At 43.5% G+C, this 23,767-nt stretch overlaps 1 protein-coding gene across 1 annotated transcript in view; it reads left to right on the top strand.

Moving 5' to 3' along the window:
* LOC139276869 (protein-glutamine gamma-glutamyltransferase 2-like) overlaps positions 1-23,767 on the top strand; it is a 61,331-nt gene that overhangs the window by 28,583 nt on the left and 8,981 nt on the right. The window contains exons 7-11 of the mRNA XM_070894866.1: positions 4,852-4,987; positions 8,159-8,262; positions 13,416-13,655; positions 20,526-20,792; positions 21,739-21,899. Coding sequence (XP_070750967.1) covers positions 4,852-4,987; positions 8,159-8,262; positions 13,416-13,655; positions 20,526-20,792; positions 21,739-21,899 — 908 coding nt within the window. The remainder of the gene's footprint in view (positions 1-4,851; positions 4,988-8,158; positions 8,263-13,415; positions 13,656-20,525; positions 20,793-21,738; positions 21,900-23,767) is intronic.

Genomic DNA, 23,767 nt, shown 5'->3' with positions numbered 1-23,767 from the left:
GCAGTGAAGGTTCACCAGACTGATTCCAGGGATGGCAGGACTGTCATATGAGAAGAGATTGGATCAACTGGGCCTTTATTCACTGGAGTTTAGAAGGATGAGAGGGGATCTCATAGAAACATATAAAATTCTGATGGGACTAGACAGGTTAGATGCCGGGAAGAATGTTCCCGATGATGGGGAAGTCCAGAACCAGGGGACACAGTCTTAGGATAAGGGGTAAGCCATTTAGGACTGAGATGAGGAGAAACTTCTTCACTCAGAGAGTTGTTAACCTGTCGAATTCCCTGCCGCAGAGAGTTGTTGATGTCAGTTCATTGGATATATTCAAGAGGGAGTTAGATGTGGCTCTTACGGCTAAAGGGATCAATGGGTATGAAGAGAAAGCAGGAAATGGGTACAGAGGAAATGATCAGCCATGATCTTATTGAATGGTGGTGCAGGATCGAAGGGCCGAATGGCTTACTCCTGCACCTATTTTCTATGTTTCTATGTTTTTATGTTTCCCGATTCATTTGTTTGTTGAAACACACACCCGACCCCGTACGAAGACACATCGCAAGCTAGCACTAAACATTTACATTGGTTATACAGAACAAGCAGTTTGTTGGAACATAACAGATTTCTGGCTTTCTCAAAAGCAGCCTCTTGTGATTTCCCCCATATTCAGTCATCTCCCTTGCGTAGCAGCACATGTAGGGGTTCCAGCAAGGTGCTTAACCCGGGTAGGAAATTACCAAAATAGTTGAAGAATCCCAGGAACGACCGCAGCTCCGTCATGTTCTGTGGTCTCTGCGCATTCTTGATGCCTCCATCGTGGGTCTGATGCCATCTGCCGCGATTCTTCTCCCTAAGAACTTGACCTCTGGTGCCAGGAAAACAAACTTCGAGCGTTTCAACCTTAGTCCCACGCGATCTAGCTGACTTAGAACCTCTTCCAATATGTCGTCCTGGAAAACCACGGTGCACGGAACCAATTTTAGCAGGCTCTCCATGTTCCTTTGAAAAATAGCCGCAGCCGATCGAATCTCAAACAGGCATCTATTGTAGATGAACAGACCTTTGTGCATGTTGATGCAGGTGAGGCCTTTCAAAGATTCCGCCAGCTCCTGCGTCATGTAGGCCGAGGTTAGGTCCAACTTGATGAACGCCTTTCCTCCAGCCAAGATAGCGGGTACTGGTACTGTAGCGAAAAACGGTTAATTGTTACTTTATAGTCGCCACAAATTCTGACCGTGCCATCGCCCTTGAAGACCGGAACAATCGGACTAACCCACTCGTTGAATTCCACTGGCGCGATGATGCCATCTCGTTGCAGCCTTTCCAGCTCGATTTCCACTTTCTCTTGCAACATATATGGTACCGCCCGTGCCTTGTGATGGATGGGTCATGTACCAGGAACCATGTGGATCTGCACCTTCGCCCCCGAGAAACTTCCGATGCCTGGCTCAAACAATGACGGAAACTTGCTCAGAACCTGGGCGCATGAGGCGTCGTTGATGGATGAGAGCGCTCGGATGTTGTCCCAGTTCCAGCGGATTTTTCCCAGCCAGCTTCTGCCGAACAGTGTGGGGCCATCTCCTGGTACAATCCATAGTGGTAGTTCATGCACCGCTCCATCGTAGGAGACTTTTACTGCTGCACTGTCAATTATAGGGATCATCTCTTTAGTGTAAGTTCTCAACTTGGTATGAATGGGGCTAAGCTTGGGCCTGTATGCCTTGCTGCACCACAGTCTGTCGAAGGCCTTTTTGCTCATGATAGACTGACTCGCACCGGTGTCCAGTTCCATGGATGCTGGAATTCCGTCCAGTTCGATTTTTAGCATGATCGGTGGACATTTCGTGGTGAAGGTGTGTACCCCGTACACTTCTGCCTCCTCAGTTCGAGTCTCTAGTTCAGCCTGATCCGCCATGGATCGATCTTCCACTGCAACGTGGTGGTTTGCAGGGTTTGCAGCTCATCTGCACATTCGCTGGAGGTGTCCCATTGTTCCACAGCCTTTGCACACATATTTGAAGCGGCATTGATGGGCTCGATGATCACCTCCGCAGCGCCAACAAGGTGTTAACTGCCTCGCATTAACATTTGATTGTGGACTCTGAGTCATCTCAGGTCATGCAGCTGCAGGTGTGTACGTTCTGCCATAAGCATTCCTGCCTGAAAACGACGTTACTTTGTGTACAGTACTTGCCGAAACCTCTTTATGCTGCAAAATTTGTTTGCTGTTATCGCTGCTGAACATAAATGCCTGGGCTATCGTTAAGGCTTTGCTCAGGTTCGGTGTTTCAACAGTGAATAGTTTGCGAAGGATAACCTCATGGCCAATGCCAAGCACAAAGAAGTCTCTTAGCATTTGTTCAAGGGATCCATCAAATTCGCAATGTCTTGCAAGGCGCCTTAGTTCGGCGACGTAGCTTGCCCCTTCCTGGCCTTCAGATCGCTAACGTGTAAAATCGATACCATACCATCAGAATGCATTCCTTCGGATTTAGGTGCTCCCGGACCAGCGTACACAGTTCTTCATATGATTTTGTTGTTGGTTTCACCGGAGCTGGAAGATTCTTCATGAGGCCATAGATGCCCCACAGACGGTAAGGAGGATCGCCCATCGTTTGGCAGCATTCTCATTCCCTTCCAGCTCATTGGCCACAAAGTGTTGGTCGAGTCGCTCCACGAAGGCCTCTCAATCGTCCCCTTCTGAGAATTTCTCCATGATATCAACTGTTCTCTGCATTTTCGTGTGATGGTTCGTTATCTCGTCGCCATTTGTTATGTTCATCATAAAGTAATATAACTGAGTAAAGTAATATAACTGAGTACTGTGGACATGAGTAAGTGTGACCTTAGCTCCTTTATTCTAACTCAATAGTGCCGGTATAACATGGGAGGCCTGCTTATATACAGTGCTCCCAAGAGATGCTGGGATCCCTTGGGACTCCAACAGATACGCCCTCTGGTGGCGGTGTGATACTGGTTACATAGGATTGCATACATAACAATAAGATTATGAGGGGGCTTGACAAGGTGGATACAGAGAGGATGTTTCCACTGATGGGGGAGACTAAAATTAGAGGGCATGATTTTAGAATAAGGGACCGCCCATTTAAAACAGAGATGAGGAGAAATTTCTTCTCTCAAAGGGTTGTAAATCTGTGGAATTTGCTGCCTCGGAGATCTGTGGAAGCTGGGATATTGAATAAATTTAAGACTGGAATAGACAGTTTCTTAAGCAATAAGGGGATAAAGGGTTATGGGGAGCGGGCGGGGAAGTGGAGCTGAGTCCATGATCAGATCAGCCCTGATCTTATTGAATGGCGGAGCAGGCTCGAGGGGCCGTATGGCCTACTCCTGTTTCTGTTTCTTATGTTCTTACGTTCTTATGAGTGCTGCCCAATCCTCCACATTAATTACTATGCATGTTATTCACTTCAAAGTAAAAGATATTATGGCATTCTGTTAAGGTCAGGAAAGAAGCAATAAGTGAAGTCCAGACTGCATCACAAATTGCTAGTCAGTATAGCATGTTCGGCGTTAATGTTAAGATTTACGGTGACAACAATATGTAGGTTTAAATCTTCAAGTCTATGTAACCTGCATCCAATTGTAAAATGATGGCCCGGAAGTTATGGTCTACACTGCAGTGAAAGAATCTGCTGCTGGCCCTGAAGTATGTGCCTCACAAGGATCTCACAATCCCTCTGTCGAGGACTTCAGGTTTTCCGACCTTGAAATCAATTCCACGGAACTTAATGGGGATCAACATGTTCGAATTGCTGTGATGTCAACAGGCTGTCTTAGGAGCCAATCAAAAACCAGAATTCACAGACAGTGAACAAGGAAGTGAGTAATCCCTTAAAATTCTCACTTTTTAAAATAGTTAGAGAGTGGAAAAGAAAGATTGGGGCTCTCAGATGGGGGAAAAGGCAGACCTGAAATAAAGATGGATAAACTTATAAAAAAAACTATTAAAATCTTTCTTTAAGTTTTAAAAATGTTTAATTTTTATTAAAATGGAGACATTTCACATTGCAGAAATTTAAAATTCATTTTCCAGGCCCTTTAACATTTGCTTAGCAGTCAACAGCCCGTTAAAACCCCACTTATACCTGATCCCTTTGGGTCTAACTTTTAGTGGGTAATTTAACAGCGTACTTACTGCGGAAGATCCGAAGTTTACGTCAGTTTCAATGATTTGACTGATTGCTCAGATTGCCGGCTCTGGGGAGGGATGGAGGGGGTGTGTTGGGGAGGGGTGTGGGTGGGGGGGTTGTGGGGAGGGTGAGGGGTTGGGGGTGTGTGGGGTGAGGGCGTTGGAGATTGGGGGTGTGGGTGGGGGATGTGGGGGGGGGGTTGAGGGGTGGCAGTGTGGGGTGGGCGGTATGGGGGGAGAGTGTGGGTAGGGGATGGGTGGGGGATGTGGGTGGTGGAGTGTGGAGTGTGGAGTGTGGAGTGTGGACTCTGGGGGGTGTGGGTGGGGGTGTAGGGAGTGTGTGGGGGGGCTGGGGAGGGGGGGTGACGGGGATGTAATTGGGGAGGGGGGTTGTGGGGGTGTGTGGGTGGGGCATGTGGTGGCTGTGAGGGGGGGTTGGGTGATGCCTTTTGTTTCTGGAAATCTATCTATCTCCCTTTTAAATATATTCAGTGACTTGGCCTCCACAGCCTTCTGTGGTAGAGAATTCCACAGGTTCACCACCCTCTGAGTGAAAAAATTTCTCCCCATCTTGGTCCTAAATATCCTACCCCGTATCCTGAGACTGTGACCCGTTTGAGAGCATTACAATAGTTATTCTCCCGTAGTTGGAAACACATGCATTAGATGTGAATTAATAACTTTTCTTCTTTCTTTAGTTTTGAGGTGTTTAGGAATTCCTACCCGTGTGGTCACAAACTTTGACTCTGCTCATGATACTGATGCAAACTTATCCATTGATACCTACTATGATGTAGAAGGGAACAACATGGCAGAAACACGAGATAGTATTTGGTGAGTTTAAACTGAAATGAATATTCAAACAGCACAATGCCTTTTTACTAAATGCACTGCATCATGCCCATGTTGTAATTAAACCTGACATGGAGAGAACTTTATGCCAACAAACCCAAGTGCCAGTGGGAGGAGGGGTGGATGGGTATTTTCCATATTAAAAAAAATGTCTGGCAGCCAGTGCTTAAATATGGAGCCAGACAGAAAACCTAAGAGAAGGAAAAGAGGAAACCAAACTGGAAGAAACATTAGACAGAATGCGGTCAGGAGCCGGGCCAAGGCAGAGGTGGACCAGAGCTGGGAAATACTTAGGCAGCAGTTGTGCCGGGAATGGAGACAGGTGAGTATTTCAGTACATCAGGAAAGTGGCGAGCAGCTAATATTTCAAGTAGGTTAATATACAATTGGAGCAAGTTTCTCACAGTTGTGTTGGCAAAGAAATAGGGAACTTGGGGTTGTGTGGGGGGGGGGGGGGCAGGGTGGAGACGTGGGGACGTGGTGGGGTGGGGGGAGGGGGGGAATGGAGCAGTTCAATAGTGCCACCTAGTGTCAGGGTTCTGCATTTACAGCCAAATGTTGATGTAAGCTATGCCCGTCATGAAATGTTAACCTAAGGTTTTTCCATTTTAAGTATTACTATAAAAAGTGAAGCTCAAAATATTAACACAGGAAGTAAGGCTAATTTGGACAGGAAGTGTGCAACATATGCAAAACTTTGAATGCATTATAGACACTGGTAGTTTAGGCATTTGTAGAATAGCTGTTTGGAATACTGAGTGATCAAACTTTTAATCAGAATATTGACTGCAAAAAAAAAATGCTCTTCAATACTGATCACCAAAGTCAATGGCAATTGGAGACTAATTGGTTCTTGATTTTGAACAATGATCAGAAGTTGTGAAGTTGACAAATTTAGGCTAAAGTTATGACACATGGTGAGCAATCTTTGGGGCCGAAATTGTCCCATTTTTAAATAACAGTTACCGCCTCAAAGAGCGCATCCGCCCTTAAAGGGGAGGGCGCACCGCCGCGGCCGCCATTTTATTTTAATTGTGGGCCGAGTCTGCTGAATCCCTCCCTAGTGGCCCAGAGGGCGCCAAGTAGGCCTCGCAGCGTTCCTCTCCTTGAAGTGGAGGGACATCGCAAAGTATCCGCTGACATCATCAGCATCGCACTGATGACACCACCCGCCTTCTGCCCCTCTCCTGACTCGCATCCGCCCCTCTGCCACCCCAAACACCGCCCCAATGATTTTTCAGAAGCAAAGAGGGCAATTACCCTCTATTTCCCACCCCATCGATTAGGATGGTAAATCACGATGTAATTCTAATTATCCATCCCAGATCCAGGGCGGAGGGCAATTTCGGCCCCTTAATAACCAATATGTGGTTCTACTGAAGTATAACACAAAGGTTCTCAGATTGAGGTCCCTGGACTCGAGGGGATCTCAGCTCGTCTATGAGGCCATCAGATTTCTGTATTTGTTGACTTACTAACACAATCTTTCTGTTGCTCCATAATAAATATTTTCTGCAATGATATTCCTTTGGCTAACTGAAATTATATTTTAGATAGGGGCATTCTAGGGTGTGTCAACATTTGCAGGAAGTCTCTATGTGTGTTATTACTTACATGGAGCTAGACTTTCCACTCCAATCACAATGGTCCAAAAAAATGGGCGATGTTCCAGCCTTCATGATCACTGGAATATCGCCCATTTTTGGGATCGTGACTTTCGCTCGGCGATAACCCAGCGATGTGAAATGGGCGAAGCATTAGCCCAGCTATGTGGAAGACAAATATTTCCTTGCAACGGCCTTCTGCGCATGCGTTTTTTTCCAGTAAACAGGTTTTCCCGCATTTTGGGAGGTCAGGGGTCATCCACACATGCGTAGAACGTAAGGGGAGAGAAAGAGAGAGAGAGAGGAGGGAGAGAGGGAAAGGATGTGGAGAGGAGATAGAGATAGAGAGAGAGAGAGATCGAACAAACTGACCAGATTTAAACTATCAATATGTCCGAGTCTGCTGAAAGCGGGCAGGAGGTGGAGGGCAGGAGGAGGGCCAAGCCCTTCTCTGATGAAGCAAATGAGGCCCTCAATAAGGTGCTCTCTTGGTGGTCCCAATTAACTCTGGGTGGGCGTGGGAAACCTCCACCCCAGACCTAACCACAAACTATGGAGCGAGACCGCCAATGTGGTCTCCGTGACGTCCAATGAGGCGAGGGGCTTGGCCCAGTGCCACAAGCGCTGGTTGCTTCAGCCAGAGTAAGTATAGATTTTATATTGTCATGATGCAAATTGTAATCATAATTATAAATATCCAGGATTGAAATTAAGCTTGTTGTTCTTACATATATATTTCATATATTCCTTGCTAAGACAGGGCTATGAACCTGCGCCCTTTTTAAGTCTCTCTGGCTGCTGTCACTTACACATTGACCCAGCATGGACTGAGGGAGAGCTGCCCTTGCTCACTGTCTGCCCTGGGACACTTTGGGACATTAGTCCCTGTCATTGCCGAGTTCAATGAAGATGGTAGTCGAGAGAGATGTTTTTGTCAAGCATTAGCTCCTTTGTACTAAACAAAATATAAACTATAAATTATAAATATAAATATAAATGTGAGTGGATCTATCAGTAAAAGGCCCTTAAATAACTCACAAATTATAAGCCCCTTATTTAAGCAGCCACCTTACTTCCTCCAACTTTCAAAATGGTGTCCGTAGTGCCAGGTTCTGTGAGGAAGGCCAGGTAAAAGCAGCTTTTCTCCAGCGATCTTTTCAGCGAGCGATCAGCCCAGCAATGCGTGGGCAATGTGCCGAAAGTTGCACTGGGCGATCACCTCAGTGATCACCTTGGCGTTGTGACACAAAAGTTGGGCCGGCAATTTTCTGCCGATGTTCCGGCCTAACTTTCCACTTTTTAATCAAAATGGGCGATAGCCTGCCTTTTTGGGCGATATATGGGCACTTGCCCAGTGATCTGAACAGGTATCTCTTGGAGTGTGTCAATATTTGCAGTTTTCTGCTAGGAGTATGCCAATATTTGTATTGCCTTCGCCTCAAGGAATGTTGGAAACTCTTGGAGATAACGCCTGTTCATAACTATTAATAGTTCTATTTCAGTGAGATTTTCAGCAATCTGAGACTTTTCTCTTTGGTATTTACTTTAGGAATTTCCACGTGTGGAATGAATGTTGGATGAGACGAAGTGACGGGCATTCAGGCTATGATGGATGGCAGGCAATGGATGCAACACCGCAAGTAAAAAGTGATGGTAAAGACTGAAAGGATTAGGTTGTGCATTATGAATGAAACGATGACACATGAGGAAGATATGAACAGGAGCAGGTCAATCAAGCCCTGGAGTTTGTTATGCCATTCAGTTAGATCCTGGCTGATTTGAATCTAAACTCCATTTACCCGCCTTGGTTTCATAACCTTTAGTACCCTTACCGAAAAAAAAAATCTATCAATTGCAGTTTTGAAATTTCCAATTTGTTGTGTATGCAATAACTGTTCGACTGAGTACTGTTTAACTCAAAGAGGTATGACCTTGGCTCTGCTTTATTAAGGCCCAAAGTGACTAATATACAAAATGGCTGACCTTTTATACTTGGGCTGCACACACGTGCGTGCAGCCCAATGGCCTCCAACAGTGACGCCATCTAGTGGCTAGTGATCCCAAAAGTACATACATGACAATATCCCCCTCTGAGATATTAACACAGTCTTTTAGAAATTGAGACGGTCCGGTGTTTTATGCTCCCGGGTTGACCGTCTCAGTTCAACACCAGCCTTAAGTGAGTGTTCAGAGTCTGTTGTGACTGGTGGCTGGGTGGCTGACCTGGTGGGAGTGGCACTGGCCATGTCAGAGATTGAAAGTCCATTTTCATTGAACATGTCAGTGATTGAAAGTCATGATTCACTGATGACCACTGAGTCCTCTGATGACTGGGGGTAGGTTGTTTGGTTGTTGATTGTCTCTTCCTCCGACTGTTCCGGTTCGTCTGCAGCTTTGTCTGATCCATATGTTTCCTGCGTGTTTGCCCATTTTTGAGCTTGACAATAAATACTCTGTTACCCTCCTTGGCCATGATAGTACCAGCGATCCACTTGGGGCCCTGACCATAATTCAGAACATATACAGGATCATTTACAGAAATATCACGTGACATGGCTGCACGATCGTGATACCCTTGCTGACTTTGTCTTCTATATTCAACCTGATTATTCATGTCAGGGTGTACAAGAGATAGCTTGGTCTTAAGACCTCTCCATCATTAGTTTGGCAGGCGAGACCCAGGTAAACGTGTGTGGTCTTGTCCTGTAACTCAGCAGTTTGCATGACAGGCGGGTCTGCAGTGACCTTTGGGTTACTCACTTCATACTCTGCTTTATGATTTGGACAGCACGTTCTGCTTGCCCATTGGATGCAGGTTTGAATGGTGCTGACCTTACATGTTTGATACCATTGAGTTTCATGAACTCTTGAAAATCGTAACTGGTGAAGCACGATCCGTTGTCGCTAACAACAATGTCAGGCAGACCATGTGTCGCGAACATGACACTGAGATTCTCAATGGTAGCTGTGGATGTACTGGATGACATGATTATACACTCGATCCACTTCGAATATGCATCCACCACAGCTAAAAACATTTTCCCCAGGAAGGGACCTGCAAAGTCTATGTGGATCCTCGACCACGGTTTAGACGGCCACGGCCACAGACTCAGCGGCGATTCCGCTGGTGCTTTGCTGAGCTGCATGCAAGTGTTGTACTGATGCACACATGATTCCAGCTCAGAGTCAATTCCCAGCTACCATACATGAGACCTGGCGATGGCTTTCATCATACAATGCCGGGATGTGTACTATATAGCTCATGTACAAATTTCTCTCTCCCTTTCTTGGGCATAACAACATGATTGCCCCACAGTATACAATCCGACTGAATAGACAGTTCGCCTTTGCGACGAATGTAAGGTTTGGTCTCCTCGCACATTTGTTTGGGTATGGCCATTGATAAAATCAGGTCCCGGCTGGTCCAGCTCTTAATTTGTTGAGCCGTGACAGGGATTCCTTCACTCTCAAAAGCCTCCAATAACAATAGGTCCGCCGGTTGTGACGTTTCCACCTCCGGTGTGGGCAATGGCAGACGGCTCAAAGCATCGGCACAATTCCCAGTGCCAGTTCTATGGCAAATGACATAATCATAAGCGGATAATGTCAGCGCCCACCTCTGGATGTGGGATGAAGCATTGGTCTTCGGAGAACAGTGAAATGAGCGACTTGTGATCTGTCTCCAGTTCAAACGAAGACCGAACAGGTACTGATGCATCTTTTAAACCCCATACACAAAGGCTAGTGCTTCTTTCTCTTCCGCTTTAGACAAACTTTTTGAAGCACACGTGACTGGTTGAAGTTTACACGACTCATTAGCTTTTTGGAGCACCAACCGATTCCATATGACGAAGCATCACAGGCCAATATTAAACGTTTACATGGGTCATAATGTACCAGCAGCTTGTTAGAGCAAAGCAGATTAGTGGCTTTCTCAAAAGCTCTGTCTTGAGACGCACCCACACCCAGTTGTCACCTTTTCTTAGCAGCATGTGCAGTGGTTCTAATAAGGTGCTCAATTTAGATAGGAAGTTACCGAAGTAGTTGAGTAGACGCAGGAACGAACGCAGCTCCATCACATTCTGTGGCTTGGGTGCATTCTTGATGGCCTTGGTTTCTGCGTCTGTGGGCCTGATGCCGTCAGCACCAATTTTCCTCCCCAGGAATTTGAACCTCTGGTACCATGAAGATGCACTTCGAGCGTTTCAGTCTGAGTCCCACTTTGTCCAGACGATGTAGAACCTCTTCCAGGTTGTTCAGATGTTCCTTGGAGTCACAACCTGTGATCAGGATGTCATCTTGGAACACGATGGTTCTGGGAACAGACTTCAGTAGACTCTCCATGTTCCTCTGAAATATTGCTGTAGCCGAGTGAATTCCAAAAGGGCACCTGTGATAAATAAACAGTCCGTTATGCGTGTTAATGCATGTAAGTCTCTTCGACATCTCGACCAGCTCCTGTGTCATGTAGACCAACGTCAAGTCCAGTTTGGTGAACGACTTCCCCCCCGGCTAGCGTTGCAAACAAGTTATCAGCCTTCGGTAATGGGTACTGATCCTGTTTCGAAACCCTGTTGATCGTAGCCTTGTAATCTCCACAGATTCTGACTGTGCCATCACTTTTCAGCCCATGAACAATGGGGCTGACATATTCATTAAATTCAACCGGTGATATGATCCTTCCATGTTGGAGTCTGACCAGTTCGATTTTGACCTTCTGTCTCATCATTTACAGAACTGCCCGAGCTTTATGATGGACAGGTCTTGCATCCGAGTCCACGTGGATCTGCACCTTGGCTCCCGTGAAGTTGCCGATGCTTGGTTCAAACAGCGAGGGGAACTTGCTCAGTACTTGGGCACATCTATCTTCCTCCAACAACAATGCCTTGATGTTGTTCCAATCGTATCTGATTTTTTTCAAGTCAGTTCCTGCCGAACAGCATTGGGCCATTGCGTGGGATAATCCACAGTGGTAACTCGTGAACCGCACCGACATACGACACTTTAATTGTGGCACTGCCAATCACCGTTATGAGTTCTTTGGTGTACGTGGGCAACTTGGCATTGACTGGACTCAGCCTGGGCCTCACAGCCTTAGTATCCCGCAGTTTGTCGAATGCCCTCTGGCTCATTATCGATTGACTTGCCCCTGTGTCCAGTTCCATCGATACTGGCACCCCATTAAATTTTACATTGATCATTATCGGTTTGCTCTTAGTTAGGAATGAGTACAGTCCATACACTTCCTCCTCTAGTATCTCGGATTGCGTATCCGGATCTGCACTAGTCTGACCATCATCCTCCATGTGGTGTGTCGCAGCACGCTTGTTCATCTGCAGACACTTGCGCTGGAGATGCCCCACTCTCGGACAACATTTGGAGCTATATTGCTTAAATCAGCACTGCAGGTGCCGGTGATTTCCCCCACAACGCCAACACGGAGAAATCGGATGCATTCCCGCTGGTGGACTTTGGGCAGCCACAGGTTCCGCGTACGCAGTCGGGTAGGCTCTGCCATGTGCCGCTCTGCCGAACGCCGAATCAATCATATTTACAGTACTTGCCGAGTTTCGATTTTTCACTGACATCTGCTTTAGACTTCTATCCGTCGTCATGCATGACTGAGCGATCGTGATGACCCTGTTCCAGTCCAACGTCTCCACCGCCAGTAGTTTACGCAGGATCACCTCTCAGTTGATGCCGATTACAAAGAAGTCCCGCAGCATGTCTGCCAACACAGCCCCAAACTTACACGGTCCTGCTAAACGTCTCAGGTCGGCAACAAATTCCGCCACATTCTTACCCTCTAAGCGAACATGCATATAAAACCTGTATCTCAAGATGATGATGCCTTCGTCTGGCTTAAGGTGATCCTGTACCAGTGTACATAATTCTTCATACGTCTTCTCTGTTGGACTCACAGGCAGGAGTAGGTTCTTTATCAGACCATAAATTTTTGGAACCCAAACCGTGAGGCGCCGATCTGCATCTCCGACCTCCTTCATATTGTTGGCCATGAAGAACTGGCTCAAATGGCTCACAAAGTCTGCCCAATCTTTTCCCTCCACAAATTGCTCCAACAATCCAATCGTGCTCATTTTTGTATGCAAAGGTTCTTGTTGCCTCATCGCCAAATATTGTGTATGCAATAACTGTTAGACTGAGTACTGTTTAACTCCAAGAGGTATAACCTTGGCTCTGCTTTATTAAGGCTCAAAAGTGACTAATATACAAAATGTGCGTGCAGCCCAATGGCCTCCAACAGTGACGCCATCTGGTGGCTAGTGATCCAGTACATACGTGACACAATTGACCCAGCCTCAACAGGAGAGAGAGTTCCAGATTTCTAATTTTAAGCTTATGCCCCTTGTTCGAGACACCCTCACCAAAGGAAATAGTTTCTCTCTCTACACTATAACATCCTTTAATAATCTTAAGCATCTCAATTAGATCACCCCTTAATCTTCTATAGTCAAGGGAATACAATCCTAGTCTATGTAACCTGGCCTCATAATTTAACCCTTTCAGCCCCAGTGAAATGCATTGCATGGATTATAATAGAATAATAGCAGTAGACAGATACCAGAGAGTAATTGAATCGAGGAGTCTGTATTAAACTCCAGTGTTTCCCCATTGCCCTTTGAGGGGACAGCTCTAGGTTCAGTGGATTTGCAGCTCCGGTGCCTATATGGGTAGAACAAACGCAGAACCCTGTTTAAACACAGCACACATACAAAGTAATGTGCCGTTCAGGTACCTGTTAATTTCATATATTCATATTCTCAATCATTTCCCTGATTTTTAAGGAGTCTACCAATGTGGACCTGCTTCAGTCAAGGCAATCAAAGAAGGGAAGATGGATATGAAGTATGATCTCCCATTTATTTTTGCTGAGGTAAATGCACTATGTGTTAAATGGCTGGTTGATAAAGATGGATTGAAGGTGATGAATATGGATGACTTAAAGATTGGCCAAAACGTGAGCACGAAGAGCTGTGGTTCCGATAAACGTGAGGACATCACAAGCTATTACAAATACCCTGACGGTAAGAAAAAATTAATTAGCACAAAGTAAAGAAAGGCAAATTTATATAATCTCTCTTCATCATCATCAGGATAGGTGATCCCTCGAACGAGGATGACTTGCTTCCATGAGTTCACAGATGTTTCAATGAAGAACCCGATGTTCTAGTCCTAAACTTCAGTTGAAGGGTGGAAGATGCCTGTGTGTGGATTTTTTAACATGTGGTGACCGTTGCGCACCAGCCACCACACGGGCTTGACAGAGCTAGGCCTTTGTCCAGTGGCAAGGGTTAACCAGGACGACTGGACCTAGTGCGCACATATATCAGTGTGGACTGGCCTGTGCTGCCCCTGGGCTCTCGGCTCTTCTGGGCCCCGTATCCTTATATAATCTCTAATCTTATATGAAAATACAGTTCTTTATAAAATAAGCAGGAGTTCAAAAATATATTGCTGGGAGCAATTGGTAATGTGTTGTTTTTTTCAAGCTAAGATTGGGACAGTTACAATTCTAGAATCCAATATATTTCTTATAGTTAGGAAAATTAATGGTCTAAATCAAAGGAATTGAAAATGTATTGGTAATTAAAAACATGCTTTATGGGATAACATCATCTATAACTTATTGAAAAATATTTTCACTTCCATAAATTCTTGAATGGCCTTTAAGTGATATTTTGAAACAATGGAAACATTTGGGGCTTTCAACTGCATTAAAATCTGTTTGGAAAAGAATTGCTTACTTCACCTTTTGATATAGTGTTTTTAATATATTTCATCACTTAAAGAAGAAAGGAAGACTCCCATTGTTTAAAATTGTAATATATATGGGTAGAACAAATGCAGAACAGAGACACGATGAGTTGCTCATCAATGTGCTTGCTTTATTAGGCCAGAGTGAACTGAGCATGCTCAAACTAAACCATGTGATAAACCATGTGGTAATGCATTACAAAAATAAACTCACATCTTATGAAAGAAAATATTAGTCTCAGGAGAATTTCGATTTAAATGAAAGATATTGCTGATATGGAGCACTTGGAGTAAAGTCTATTATTTATGGACTTTATGCTAGTTAAGAACACAAGTTCATAAGAAATAGAAGCATGAGTGGGCCATTCGGCCCCTCAAGCATCCTCCGCCATTCAATAAGATCATGGCTTATCTTCCACCTCAACTCCACCTTCCCACATTATCCCCATTTCCCTCGATTGCCTTAATATCCAAAAATCTATCGATATCTGTCTAAAATGCTGAGGCTAAGTGGAATTTCAAGGATAGAGAAAACAGGGAACTGTCGACCAGTTAGCCTGAGAACCACAGGTAGAGAATTCCAAAGATTCACAACCCTTTTGAGTAAAGGAATTTTGCCTCACCTCAATCCTAGATGGCTGACCCATTATTCTGAGACTGTGACCCCTTTTCTAGATTCCCCAGCCTGGTGACCCCTAGTTCTAGATTCTTCCAGCATCTATCCTGTCAAGCTCTAAGAATTATCTATGTTTCAATGAGATCACCTCTCATTCTTCTAAGTTCTCAGGAATATAGGCCCATTCTACCCAATCTCTCCTTGTACAACAATCCACCATCCCAGGAATCAGCCTGGTGAACTTTTTTGCACTCCCTCGAAAGCATGTATATCCTTCCTTAGGATCCAAGATTGTATATAGTCCTCCACGTGTTGTCTTACCAAGGCCCTATTTAATTGCAATGAGACTTCTTTATTCTTATACTCCAAATCCTTTTGTAACAAAGGCTAACATACCATTTGCTTTCCTAATTGCTTGCTGTACCTGCATGTTAACTTTCAGTGATTCGTGTACAAGGACACACAGGTCCCTCTGAATACCAACATTTCCCAATCTCTCACCATTAAAAAATACTCTGCTTTTCTATTTTTCTTACCAAAGTGGGTAACTTCACATTTCTCCATATTATATTCCATCTGCCATGTTCTTGCCCACTCATGTAACCTGTTTATATCCCTTTTCAGCCTCTTTGCATCCTCCTCACAATTTACTTGCCCAACTAGTTTTATCATCAGCAAACTTGGATATGTTACCCTTCATCTAAGTCATTGATATAGATTGTAAATAGCTGAGGTCCAAGCACTGATCTTTGCGGTATCCCAGTAGTTACAACCTGCTAACCCAGAAATGATCTGTTTATTCCTACTCTCTGTTTTCTGTCCGTTAAGCAATCCTCAATCCATGCTAATATATTACCCCCAATCCCATAGTAATGTATCCGCTTCATGGGTTCTTTGCTTAAGAATTCATAGCAACTCATTCTTATTAACAACTAGTTGGATTATTAGCAAAGGTTTAACAATCACATTACACTTTACCAGTTCATCCACCAGGCTCACAACGACCTGCCTCATCGTGGATCCCCTGAACCCAACTGGCTGGGGTTTTATTGAATCTTGTGAACATCACATGACTGGCTAAGCCACTCCCAACTCAACAGCTCTACAAACCATGCTTACTTTACACCCAAGAGCCTGAATTTTGTGCAATAACCTCATGTGTGGTACCTTATCGAATGCCTTCTGAAAATCCAAATACACAACATCCACTGGTTCCCTCTTATCTACTAGTTACAATCTCAAAAAACTCTAACAGATTTGTCAAACATGATTTCCCTTTCATAAATCTGTGTTGACTCTGCCCAATCATATTATGATTTTCTAAATGCTCTGTTACAATGTCCCTAATAATAGATTCTAGCATTTCCCCTACTACTGATGTCAGGCTAACTGGTCTACAGTTTGCTGTTTTCTCTCTCCCTCCTTTCCTGATATTCCATTTGGGCTCAACATTCATGAACCTTGCATTCCTTCTGCTCAGAAGTCTGCCTTTATCTACTCAATATAGGTAAGTGCTAGCAAGACCCACTGATCCAATCCTTGACACCGTACACTCCCTTATTGGATTGTGCCATGTGATAGTCCTCAGCTTCAGTAGGCATACTGAATAAACACTGTCAGACCAAGATATAAACCAACAAATAATTCTTTTAAATAGAGCAGATAAATTAATATTATTCAAAATAAAATATTGGTCCTGAAATTCTGTTCGACCTCTTCCCCCTGGCAAACGACCTAAAAACAGAAAAAAGATACGCACTTACCTGCTATCGCTGCGCCCGTCGTGACTTCCGAGCCTGAGGCCTGTCCTCAGTGCGAGTCACAGCGCGTGCACGTCGACGCGTGCGCAGGCCTAGAGCTGGAGTCACATGGCTCCGGGCAGCCAATTAGGTAAAGTATCATAGTAATAGGAGTTCCGCAGGGTCCTAAACTCCTACAGCCCCAAACACCCAAAACTTAATAAAAAATAGAAAATAATTACACTACATTAATTTAAATTCAAGTTATTAATGTCTTAAAAAAAATAATTTCCCGATTTTTTAAAAAGTTTTTTTAAATAAACTTACCGTTGTGGGGAAGGGTTTTAATGATGATATGTTTTAATAACTTTATTTTTATGTATTTTTGTGTTTATTAAAACACTTGCTCTTGTAAAAGTAGGCTATGCGCCTTCTTTTTCAGGCGCAAGATTTTTGAGGACATTTGTAAGCGTAAATATCGGAGATTTCCACTTACAGTGTCCTTGCTCCCGAGATGTGGCCATCTGTCAAGCCAGAAACTTGACAGATCGGAAATGTCAGTTCCAGCGCATGCGCATTGTGCACTGGAAACCAGCATTTCCGATACCTTCCCAGGTCCGGAGGAACTCCGTACGGATCTGGGGAGGCCGGAATTTCAGGCCCATTATATTTCAGATTTTGTCATTTTTCAAGATCCTCTTCTGCTGTCCTGATATCCACATTCCAGCACATTCCAACAGACCTCTGTCAGGCATTTCCCTACTCGAGATCCGCTTATTCACCACAGAGTACAAAGTACTTGAAACCCACTTTGACTATTATCTGCTGCATGGATACCATATATCCCTGGGCTGTGGAGTCTTGCAACTTTGTTTTAACAACAAACAGTATCACAAATTTGGATAATTTCATGCAGCCTATTAAATTCAACAGTTTTCTGTTTCATATCTGTTAAAATCTTCTCCAATATCATATGACTTGATTATGAAGTGATTGTCAGTAACATAGAAACATAAAAAATAGGTGCAGGAGTAGGCCATTCGGCCCTTCGAGCCTGCACCACCATTCAATATAATCATGGCTGATCATACAACTTCAGTACCCCATTCCTGCTTTCTCTCCATACCCCTTGATCCCTTTAACCGTAAGGGCCACATCTAACTCCCTTTTGAATATATCTAACGAACTGGCCTCAACAACTTTCTGTGGTAGAGAATTCCACAGATTCACAATTCTCTGAGTGAAGAAGTTTCTCCTCATCTCGGTCCTAAGTAGCTTACCTCTTATCCTTAGACTGTGACCCCTGGTTCTGACTTCCCCAACACCGGGAACATTCTTCCTGCATCTAACCTGTCCAGTCCCGTCGGAATGTTATATGATTCTGTGAGACCCCCCTCATTCTTCTAAATTCCAGTGAATATAAGCCTAGTCAATCCAGTCTCTCCTCATATGTCAGTCCTGCCATCCCGGGAATCAGTCTGGTGAACCTTCGCTGCACTCCCTCAATAGCAAGAACGTCCTTCCTCAGATTTGGAGACCAAAACTGACCTGTACAACTGCAGTAAGACCTCCCTGCTCCTATACTCAAATCCCCTCGCTATGAATATTTGGGGAGTGCAGAAGCGATGGAAAACAGAATGTAGGAATTCACTTATGTAAAAATGAACTGTAGGCAGTTCCATCTGTTATCATGAGACGAGCCGTTTCTGCATAAATATTCTGTGTTGTGCTTCTGTTGCTGTTTTCTTAGCTTTTTAAAAAAAATAATGCACTGGTTTGTTCTTTATGAAATCTCTTTCCTTCTTTCTTTCTCTCTTTTTTTTCTCAGTCTCTATCTCTCTCTCAATTAAACATAGAACATCTTTTAATCATTGAGGCCAAGTCAGCTACAATATCGAATAAGAAGTCTGTTAATTACAATTAATGACTATTCCAGTGCTCTCCTGTCTGGTCTCCCATCCTCCACCCTCTGTAAATATCAGCTCAATCAGCTCATCGAAAACTCTGCCGCCCGTATACAAACTCACACCAAGTCCTGTTCCTCCATTATGTCTTTGCTCGCCGACCTACATTAACTCTGGGTCCAGCAACTCCTCATCCTTGTGTTCAAATCCCTCCCTATCTTTGTAAACTCTTCCAACCCTACAACTCTCCAAGAACTCTACATTTCTCCAATTATTGCTTCTAGTGTCAGCTCTAGCCCAGTTGAGTCAGCTGGCTCAAAATCTCCCTCCCTAACAGCACTGTGGGAGCAACTTCACCACACAGACTGCAGCGGTTCAAGAAGGAGGCTCACTCCCACATTCCCAAGGGCATTAGGGATGGACAGTGAATGCTGGCCTTCCCAGTGATGCCCATATCCTGCAGCAAATGTTTAGAAAGTAGTTAGCACCCTTTCCTGCGAGTTAGAAGGTTGTGGGTTCAAGTCCCACCCTAGAAACTTAAGCACAAAAATCTAGGCTGACACTCAGTACAGTACTGAGGGAGTGCTGCACTGTTGGAGGTGCCATCTTTTGGATGAGGTGTTGAACTGAGTTTGCTCTCTCAGGAGAATGTAAAAGATCCTATGGCACTATTTCAAGAAGAGCAGGGAGTTAGCACAGTGTCCTGGCCAATATTTATCCCTCAGTCAACATCACTAAAAAACAGATTATCTGGTAATCATCACATTATTTAAACCATTCATTTTCCTAACTATATGCTATACATGAAACCAACATCATTAAAAATCAGATTATCTGGTCATTATAGCATTGCTGTTTATGGGAGCTTGCTGTGCGCAAATTGGCTGTCCTGTTTCCTACATTACAACAGTCACAACACTTCAAAAAAGTACTTCATTGGCTGTAAAGCACTTTAGAATGTCCAGTGGTCGTGAAAGGTGCTACATAAATGCAGATCTTTCTTTCTTATCTATCCACGATTTATTTCGCACCACATTGGTGGCCATGCCTTCAGCTGTTAGGCTCTAAGCTCTGGAATTCCCTCCTTAAACTTCTCCGCCTTTCTCTAACTCCCCTACCCCCTTTAATACACTCCTTAACACCTATCTTTTTGACCAAACATTACCCGTGATCTCTGTAATAATGCTAAGTATTTCTAAACTGGTTCTGCTTAAATGACAAGCTTAATCTCAGGATTTTTAAAAATCAACAATCCCTCATATCCCATATCAAATTTGAAATTATGATATGGTCTTTCTGGGATTTCCCTCCTTTAAGTTGTTCCTTTCCTGTTGTAAAAAGAGGTGAAGCTACTCTAACCAATCAGGAAATATGATAAAATGAACTTAAATGGCAAATGCCAAGTCACACTTGTCACACCTACAACACCATGCAATCTCGCAATGGGCTGCTTTAATGTTTAGCTCATTTGTGTGAATGGCAATTCATATTTATAAATGCCTTCCTCAATCAAGAATTTAAAGTAAAAGCATAAAGTGCATATGAATCTAATTTAAATATAAATTTGAAACTAATATATGTAAGTTTTGTTTAACACACGATAAAACCTTTGTTGATTTTACAGTGGGTGCAAATTAACTAAGTTATTTTTTAAAAGAGGAATAAGCAGTATGGCAATTAGTTGTGTTGTAAACTGTGATCAGGATGTGATCCATGTGCAAACCATGTACCAAGGAGCCAGTTTTAAGTCACCTGTTTAACTTGTCAATGGGACTGACCATGAAACTGTCAAACACAATTTATCGATGGACTGAATAATTAAAGCCAGCAAACTTGTTTGTCTTGTATGCAACAGCACTCATTTGTTTTTTTGACTCCAAGGCTCCTCTGAAGAACAACTTGTTTTTGAAAGGGCTAACAGGATGCAAAATATGCCAAAAGAAGACAGGATACTAAGTTTGTCAATAACCACTGACAAAGTTCTCTACAATGGAAAACCCTTTGTGGTCACATTGGTTGTTTCCAACAATACTTCAGAGAAGAAGGACTGCAGCCTTCTATTTCAGACAAATAAAAGAAGGTACACTGGATTTTCTGGGCCACAAGTCAAGACGATTAAACAGGAGATCACTATTGCCCCCAATGAAGGTAACACAAGAGCCGTTGTGTCATATAAACCTAGAGATTAGTGTCAGTGGTCTTGCTGGAGACATTAGTGTTTGTCAGCTTGGATCAATGACGACACTCTTACCAAATTGGTGTGGGCTCAAGTCCTACTTTAGGGTTTTAGCAATTCAGTGTAGTATGGAGGGATGCTGCATTATCAGAGATGCTGTCCTTTGGGTGAAATATTAAATTGAAGTATTGTCTGCCTGCTCAGGTGGATATCAAAGATCGTATAGCTCTATTTGAAGACTAGCAGTGAGTTCTCCTTTTGTCTTTGTTTACATTCATCTCTCAAATAACACCACCAAATCACATTAACTAGCTATCCATTTCGTGGGATCTTGCTGTGTTCAGACTGACTGTCATGCTGACCTGCATAGCATGCAGCCACTGTATTTCAAAAGTAATTTGTATGAAATGCTTTAAAATGTTTCTTTTGTATGACATCCTTTTATCTATTATTCTCAGAGGCATAAATCTGTTCAAATAATAACCTCTGCTAAAGCAATGACGTATGAACATTAGGTATTCATCTGGCATTATCACCAACAATAGCTTCCAGTATCTAATCTGTTGAGACTTGGTTAAATCTGAGCTGCTCTTGATATACTCATGATGGGAAAGACATGAGCTACCTAGGTATCTAGGTATACAGTCTACCTAATTGGTTTCCTGAGGGCAGGCAGCTTTGTAATAGCTTGTCTAAAGTATTCTTCCTCATTGCAATGAGGCCTCATCTTCATCAGTGATGTCACCAGCATAGTAAGGAGACCTGATTAGGTTGACGTCTATTGAGGTGAGAAGTTTCATGTATTTTATAAAATATTAAATCATGTTTTTCTCACTATATCTTCAGATGCTCAATGATACTTAAAGTTAAATGCGGCAATTTTATAACCTCCTTTTTACCTTTCTTGATATTTTGCAGTAAAGGTAATCGACTTGACTCTGGATTACGAAGAATATGGAAGATTCCTTGACATGTACAACCTGATGACACTGATATTGATTGTAATTGACCTATCATCAAAAAGGAAAACTGCTGTAATAAAAGACATTACTCTGATCAACCCTCCCCTCACAATTAAGGTAAAGATCAGGAATTGCCCCACCTCATTGAATTTCCACCATGTAAGCTAACACTGATTGTGCCCACCTCTGTTGACACTTTTATTTTCCCCTCTTCCTCGTTTCATTAGGGCAGATTTTACACTGGTGGGCTTTGTTGCACTGGTGAGAAACGGGGTCAAGAGATCAGATCGCATTCAATTCGCAACGTGCAACTTTTGAGGCCGGCCTAAAATGTTCTCTCTCAAAATGTATGAGAACATCAGTAACGTAGCTAATGCTATGAAAATGTGAATGTTGCTTATCCTTGATCAAGTTGTGAGCTTAGCCCACCACATGGGATAAAAAGGAAGCTCTGTGCATAAAGATCACAAGATAGTTACAGATCAGGAAGACCATTTAACTCATTTTACTTCACCTACCCAAAAAAGTCCTCAATTTCCTCTCGTTATGGGGAATTTTGCACTTTTTCACACAAAGGATAGTAGAAATTTAGAACCCTGTCTCCCAAAAGGTTGGTGGAGGCTAGGAGCATTTGGAGCTTTCAAAAATTAGATAGATAGATTTTTGTTGGTTAAGGTTATCAAGGGTTGTGGAGCAAAGGCGCGTAAATGGAGTTGAGGTACAGATCAGCTTTGATCGAATCAAATGGTGGAGCAGGCCCAAGCTGCTGAATGTCCTACTCCTGTTCCTAATATTCCCATGTTCCTATCTATCAGCATCCACTTTGTAACAAGAATCCATGGTTTTATCTCCGCTAGTTTTCCTAGAAGTCTATTCCATACACTGATCACTCAGTGAAAAGTAGAGTTCCTGACATCAGTCCTAAATCGATCTTTTACTAATTTTCTACATCCCCTGTCCTGCTCTCACTATTTAATTTAAAATATTATTCTGTTTTGCCTCAGCGTCTCTTGTTGCCCTGGCAACTTCAGCTTTTCGCACATACCCAGAGAGTTTTTAACGTTGACTTGAAGCTCGGCCGCTCCACTCCCCTCCCCCTACCCACCCCGCGCCCCACCCCGCCCCCCTAGACTAACTTCGGGGAACACTGCGCCAAATTCAAATATTTATTTGGTGAAAGTGCCGATTTTCTTTCCTGCCGCAAACGTACATCAAAAAATCGTACGTTAACATGTGCGGGCACCAAAAATCCAGCAAGTGGAAAATAGGTGCCAATGTATGTTCTGTGCAAGTCTCTGTTGCAAGTTGATTTAAGAACATAATGTGCCTGAAGTTCCAGCCTCCCTGGGCCCATACAAAGTTTTTACGGACCCGGGAAGGCATCGGAAAAGCCGGTTTTCAGCATGCAGTGCGCATGCGCTGAAAACCGGCTTTTCCAATCTGTCAAGCTGGAGCTCGACAGATCTCACACATATCGGGAGTGAGGACACTTGCAGGGCAAGATTTCCGATATTTACGGATATCTTGCCCAGCAAATGTCCTCAAAAATCTTGCGCCTGATAAAAGCAGACATCTAGCCTACTTTTACAGGCACAAGTGTTTAAAAATACACAAAAACATTTTAAAATAAAGTTATAAAAACACATTTTATTGTTAAAAACCCTCCCCACTACGGTACGTTTATTTTAAGGCTTAATTAAAAAAACTTTTTAAAAGGTCGGGAAAATATTTTTTTATATCAGCTTTAATTTAAATGAATTTTAAATATGTAGTTTATTTTCTATTTTTTTAATTGTGTTTTGGGTGTTTGGAGGGCAGGGGGGGTTCTCATTCATAGTAATAGGAGTTCCGGACTATGAATGAGAATCTATACTACACCTGATTGGCTGCTGTCTCCAGCTCACGGCCTGCACACGTTCCCACGTGCACACGCTGCGACACCCAGTCACGAGAGGCCTCAGCCTCGGAAGTTCCAATGGGCGCAG

The sequence above is a fragment of the Pristiophorus japonicus genome, chromosome 12, assembly GCF_044704955.1.
Source record: "Pristiophorus japonicus isolate sPriJap1 chromosome 12, sPriJap1.hap1, whole genome shotgun sequence".
In the NCBI taxonomy this organism is placed as follows: domain Eukaryota; kingdom Metazoa; phylum Chordata; class Chondrichthyes; family Pristiophoridae; genus Pristiophorus; species Pristiophorus japonicus.
This window is presented reverse-complemented; position numbering and strand designations above follow the sequence as displayed.